The following is a 6,903-nucleotide window of genomic DNA, read 5'->3' on the forward strand; positions in this document are numbered from 1 at the left end:
AGTTTTTAATAACCTTTTCTTATTTAATGGCTCAACAACTTTGGAGATTTTTAATGAATTTTGATTGGTTTATTCAGTTAGTTGAGTGTCCAAACGTTTCAACCAAAAATTGTAATCTACAGATTAGGGAATTTTGTTATCATCTTTGACATTTTGGATGTAAATAAATTTATCGGCCATTATCTTATCCCTGTAGATCCCCGATAAAAAATAGTTGTGGAAATTCGCAGGGGGATATGGGAATAACATAAATCATTATATGAAAGTGATAGGATGTCACTATGTCTGTCTGTGTGCCTGAACCGTAAGTTCTTGGTAACCGCTTGATCGATCTGATTTTCCTTTACTGTAAAGCTTCTAGAACACCATGGAAGGTTGATAAGTATTTTGGGGGTGGTTATCCCAACTCTCCAAAGAGAAATACATCCTGGACCCCCCCCCCCAAATCAATTTTCAAAATTTATTTTTAAAACTAAAATTTAAAGTGGGGGCTAAACTTATCACTTATCCCTTCCCTTAACCGCTAGTATAGTGTAAATTCCTTTAACAGAAATCACATACGTATAAATATTCATTAGCAATCAAGTTTAAAATAATTTTAAAACTTATGATCAATTTATTTTTAGCCTTAAAAACCTGAATATGAAAGTGTATCTTTATGAGGAAAAAAATTAATTGATAATTCAAGAGTTTTATTTTACACCTTGATCATGATTTTATTATGCATTTACATCTATTCATTATACAAGGACGAGTATGGTTCAAGTTGCACAGTAATGCTAATTTTTATGCAATGTGTAGGTTATATTTTTATGTCATTAATCATTGTATTTGGAACTGATCTTGGCCTTTTTAGCTAATAATACTCAATTTATTAAATTTTTTTGGTACTTTCCCTCAAAGTGCCCAATGTGCACTGAAACCTCCCTTGTTTTTAAACAAATTAAAAATATGGATGTTATCTAATTTTTTCTGTGCCTGACACCTTCTGGGTTTACTATCACTGCAAAGCTAACCATTACCCAATGAAAGCCTATCCTATTCTGACCTAATGTAATAAACAAACAAATGAACTACTCCCCTCCTTCCCTCCCCCTCCACCTTATTTTTAATTTATTTAAAGATAGTCTTATTCTCGACTAGACATTTTTATGAAATTCTCAAAGTTTGTAAATCACAAACAAGTTAACACACAACAAACCATTGCATGTTTTCAAGTATGATTTGTTTCAAATATTCCTTTTATGTCTATTTGGCTTAAAAGTAAAAATTTTGAAAATGAATTATATAGTAACTGCAATTTTAATCCTCTTTTCATTCGGTTCTTAGAATGCATAATAAAAATAATAAAACGTATGAATAAATTCTTATGAACAATATTTTTTTGGATAATAAATTTCAATCTACACAGTGAAAGAATGTTTTTAAAAGCGAAGCTTTTCTATAATTAGGGTCGGTCCGTCCGTCCGTCCGTCCGTCCGTCCGTACGTCCGTCCGTCCGTCCGAGATAGTTAGCTTTTATTCGTTAATTTAAGCATGTTAGAATTGTCCTATCGATTTCAAACTTTGCATGGTGATTTCTGTAGTAGTTAGGTACGATTTAGAAAGCGTAGCAACTCTATAATCATTACCAAAATGTCCGTACGTCCATTTTAAACATGTTGATTTCTTTAATTTTTTAAATAGCTTTTTTCGTTAATTTAGGCATGTTAGAATTGTCCTATCGATTTCAAATTTTGCATGGTAATTCCTGTAATAGTTAGGTACGATTTAGAAAGCGTAGCAACTCTATAATCATTACCAGAATGTCCGTACGTCCATTTTAAACATGTTGATTTTTCTACTTTTTTAACAACAAATTTTTATATGCTCTAATTATCCGTTTGATCTGATATTTGGTATATTGATTCCTGGGACAACAAAGAACAATATTTTAAGCGAAGCAACTCTATAATCAAGCCCTAAAGATGTAAGTATGTCCATAAACATTATCCTGTATGAGGCAGTTTTTCAACAAATTTACTTACAATTTTGCTTCGAATCTTATACTTATATATTCTGATTATTCAGTTCAGACACTATACAAGTATTAATGTCCGTTTGTCCTACCGTTTCAGTGCTTCGCTTTTATGGATGTTGTCATCCTTGTTTTTATATCATTTCATTTTTCAATTCAGCATAGCAAATGTAATATAATTGAAAGATTAAAGAAACAGAAAAGAAAACGAATAAATTAATCTTTTACGAACCCCAAACAATAACTGGAAAAAATTATGCTATAATTAACTCAAAGCCCTAGCATTTTTTTATCGAACTAGTTGGACGTATTATATAGAAGATGCACTACCAAATTCTGGCTTTGCATTGGGATCTGCAGCACATTTCAGCGGCCGGAATATTGCATTGCATTCTGTCATTGTCCGTTTATTAGATTTTTTGAGATCTAAAATGATTTGATTTGGTGCCTTATGAGTGCCTGCTGATTGCTGGCTGGCCATAATCTCTTTACAGCTTTAATTAGAGCTGCTGCTCATACCGCTTCACTAGACATAGATGCGAATAACAGACATTTCTAGGTCATGCAGAGTAGTTTATATAGTAAAAGCCAACGAACAGAATTTATTTAGTTGGTTGCGCGAAGCGTACATAATTTTATTTACTCTGTGAATGGTGAGCTAAAAACTGGAGAGAGGCTGAGCTGCAACTTACCAATGCTGTATTTAGGTTAGGATAAAATATTTGGCAGACTTTTGGGCTGTGACTACATAAATAGAGGTACTTTGGTGCGTTTTTTGTATTGTAATATCCATATAAAGAAGGACGGCTGTTGCTTCAATTTGCTTTTAAAAACGGCAGCTTTACATGGCTGCAGATGAGGCAACTCTACCAAGCGCTGATTAATTTGACCTTTGTGTGTGTGTGTGTGTATGGTATGCATATATTGCAAGAATAATTATGCCATTTTTGACCAGAAATTATCCAATTAGTCTTCATACACTTTAATTAATGGAGAAAATAGAGAAAATTTTTAACCTTTGTACTTTGTATTATCAGCAGCGTGAAGAAGGGGGGTGTCTTCACCCTTTAAATTTGAAATTAGGGAGGTTTAATCAATTCATATTTCTTTAAAAATTTGCCATATTAACATCGATTTAATCATAGAGACATGGTGTTATTGATAAATGACCTTGATATCGATGATAATATTATTAATCTAGGGGAAAATTTTAATTTAGATTGGAGTTTGCAATTTTATTTTGCACAATACTTTTCCAGTTCATGTAAATTCCTATTATCCTTAGACATGAGAAATCTCAATTACTGTTTAATTGAAGAGGGCCTGCTCACTTGCGCGCGAGTCTGCGCAAATTTTTTGGGTAAACGGGTTGATAAATAAATCAAAATTTAAATGAATAGCAAGATTATGAGGAAATCTCTGGTCCATAAGTAGGCACAACTGGATGCAATGCAAGGATATCAAGACAAAGGTCTTAAAATCAAAGAATTGGTTGTATGTTGGGTATTGCTTTACAAGAGAACCCAAAATTATGATTGTTTTAAACGGAATGTTGTGCTATGTTAACGACCAAAGGCACCTCAATTATAAAAAAACAAGGATGACAACATCCATAAAAGCGAAGAACTGAAACGGTAGGACAAACGGACATTAACACTTGTATAGTATCTGAACTGAATAATCAGAATTAAAAGTATAAGAGTCGAAGCAAAATTGCAAGTAAATATGTTAAAAAACTGCTTGAAGCAGGATAATATTTATGGACATACTTACATTTTTGGACTTGATTATAGAGTTGCTTCGCTTATAATATTGTTCTTTGTTGTCCCAGGAATCAATATACCAAAAATCAGATCAAACGGATAATTAGAACACTTGAAAATTTGTTGTTAAAAAAGTAGAAAAATCAACATGTTTAAAATGGACGTACGGACATTCTGGTAATGATTATAGAGTTGCTATGCTTTCTAAATCGTACCCAACTACTACAGGAATCATCATGCAAAGTTTGAAATCGATAGGACAATTCTAACATGCCTAAATTAACAAACAAAAGCTATCTATCTCGGACGGACGTACGGACGGACGGACCGACCCTAATTATAGAAAAGCTTCGCTTTTAAAAAATTAGGTTCATCTTGCATTAGATTATAGTTTTTGTCAAAAACCTAATAATTTCGATACAATTTCCTTGTAACTAATGAAAATATGGAATGAATATTTTTTTAAACCTTTAAAATCTTTTACCTTTTCCCTGATCTTTGTAAATTTTAGATTAGTTTCATAGGCCTAGGCAATAAAGGTAAAAGGCAAAGATGTCCAAGCTGTTTTAGCATTATTTTAAGAATCTATAAATAGAGTAAAGGGGTTATTTTTAATTTTGTAATACTAATTGTATATGTATGAATTATCCGTATATGCGTAAATTTATACACATATTTTTTTTAAAAGCGTCCGTCCGTCCGTACGTCCGTCCGTCCGTCCGAGATAGATAGCTTTTATTCGTTAATTTAGGCATGTTAGAATTGTCCTATCGATTTCAAACTTTGCATGATGATTCCTGTAGTAGTTGGGTACGATTTAGAAAGCGTAGCAACTCTTTAATCATTACCAGAATGTCCGTACGTCCATTTTAAACATGTTAATTTTTCTACTTTTTTAACAACAAATTTTCAAGTGTTCTAATTATCCGTTTGATCTGATTTTTGGTATATTGATTCCTGGGACAACAAAGAACAATATTGTAAGCGAAGCAACTCTAAAATCAAGTCCAAAAATGTAAGTATGTCCATAAACATTATCCTGATTCAAGCAGTTTTTCAACATATATACTTACAACTTTGCTTCGACTCTTATACTTTTAAATTCTGATTATTCAGTTCAGATACTATACAAGTGTTAATGTCCGTTTGTCCTACCGTTTCAGTGCTTCGCTTTTATGGATGTTGTCATCCTTGTTTTATTAATAAATATATATTTCTAATCAACTTTCACCCTAAGAAACTTACCATCTATTTTGTAAAACTTCATTTACATAGAAGTAAAATTTGAAATAATGTATATGTCGTCAGGCAACTAGAAATTTTAAACAAAATTTGGCCCTTCATTCAAAAATATGTATTTACACATCTAAGGACCAAAATTATAACATCTTTTATCGTATAAAGTTTTCTACATTAATAAAGCTTATTCCAATCGCTAATTTATGTTAAAAACATCCTTTTATTTTAAAACCTTATTTTAAAAAGCATATATTAGGATTAAATAGACTTTTTTTACATAAAATTTCAATAATTCATCAACAAAAAATCTTCTAAAAAATAATTAAAAATCCAGGAACTTACTTTAATTACATTGTCACAAGTGTAATTATAATGAGTGATATTAAGAATCACGACAAGAAAAGGCATACCTGCTTAGATGCGTTCAGATATTTTCCACGCCACAATACGTTGCTACTCTGGTCAATAATATTCTTGTTTTTATCAATTCCTATTGGCATCCTGCTGACCCTGCTGGCTCAAGTAATAATGGTTGGACGAGAGGCAGCATATGCCCTAAGCAGAGAAGGGTTAGGTCCAGAATCTCAAGAATATGGAAGCCAGCTTATCAACTGTGACGTGCTGATTTGTTCCTGTTGGATTTCAGGTTAGTTGGTGCTTTCCTTTATATTGTCGAGCATAACCCACCCACCCCCGCGGTATTTTCAAAATGAATTGAAATTAAATGGGGTTTATTTTTGTTCTGAGCATCCAGTATGTAATTTACTTTGACCGTTAGTCTGTCAGTCATCATCCCAATTAAAATTAAAAATACAAAAAAATACTTTGGGGTGATATTTCTCCAAAAATATGTGATTGATTTCAACAAATGTTCTTTTAATCTCCTTGTCCCCATGCTTATCCATAACTTTTTAACTTATGGATGTTGTCATCCTTGTTGATTGTATCTAAACCCTGCGTTGGGCCTAACTCTTTGGAGCTAATCTGTACCCAATGTAAACAAACACCCTTCCCTTTACTTATTTTAATTCTAAAATAAAAGGATGGGAGGTTTCCGTCCATAAATTGTTTGAAATATTGTTAAAAATCCATTTTTTAAAAATATTCTAATCCTGGAAATTGTTTTTTTTCAAAAATCCTTGTATAAAGTTGACAATATTTGCCTTTTAAGGTATCTTAACGTTGTTGTATGCCGTTATATCGTTATATAACATATCAGTTTTGACCTCTCTGATGTATGGAAAATTTCCATGGTATTATGAAAATTGGAACAGCATAAGACAAAACATCAACCAGCTTTTAGTCGATAGCGGTATCAGAAATCTATCAATTAAACAACAATTAGAATATATGACGGATTTACAGAAAAATGAAATAGCAAATCATTACAGAGGTATAGATTTTATCTCAGAGTCAGTATGATATATTTTTAATTGTTAAAAAGTGTTAGAAAAGTTGTCGTATTTATACATTGTCATATTATTTATTGTAATTTCCCTAAATTTATTGTAATATTAAACCTAGTCATGTTTTTATTCTTTAATATAATTTTTTATTAATTTATTGTAATTTTTTTTTATTTTCCAACGTTTAAACTTTTTCTATGACTAAAGTCAAGATCTGTATGAATATTTATCCTCTGCTTTATTTCATTACAATGAACCAAATAACCTAAAAGTCTGAACGGGGTACTGCCTTTTGTACATATGACATAAGTACAGTTGATGTTTTGTCTTCAGTGCAATTTATAAACTATGGATGTATTTATGTCGAACTAAATTTTAGCTTTATAAATGACAAAAATATCAAAACTTCTGAAATAAGTACATCTAACATATTCTGTATACTGTCAATAATACATATATACATAACTGGCTAATTTCT

At 31.4% G+C, this 6,903-nt stretch overlaps 1 protein-coding gene across 1 annotated transcript; it reads left to right on the forward strand.

The window, feature by feature from the left end:
• The first annotated feature begins 5,350 nt into the window (after positions 1-5,350).
• On the forward strand, positions 5,351-6,582 carry LOC145323325 (uncharacterized). Its single transcript, XM_080165754.1, has 2 exons — positions 5,351-5,665; positions 6,191-6,582. Exons 1-2 carry the CDS (start codon positions 5,392-5,394, stop codon positions 6,439-6,441), a joined length of 525 nt encoding a protein of 174 aa, XP_080021880.1. The 5' UTR covers positions 5,351-5,391; the 3' UTR covers positions 6,442-6,582.
• Positions 6,583-6,903: the final 321 nt, after the last annotated feature.

Source organism: Acartia tonsa, chromosome 6, assembly GCF_053477335.1.
Source record: "Acartia tonsa isolate MP-2025a chromosome 6, ASM5347733v1, whole genome shotgun sequence".
NCBI classification, from domain to species: Eukaryota; Metazoa; Arthropoda; class Copepoda; order Calanoida; family Acartiidae; genus Acartia; species Acartia tonsa.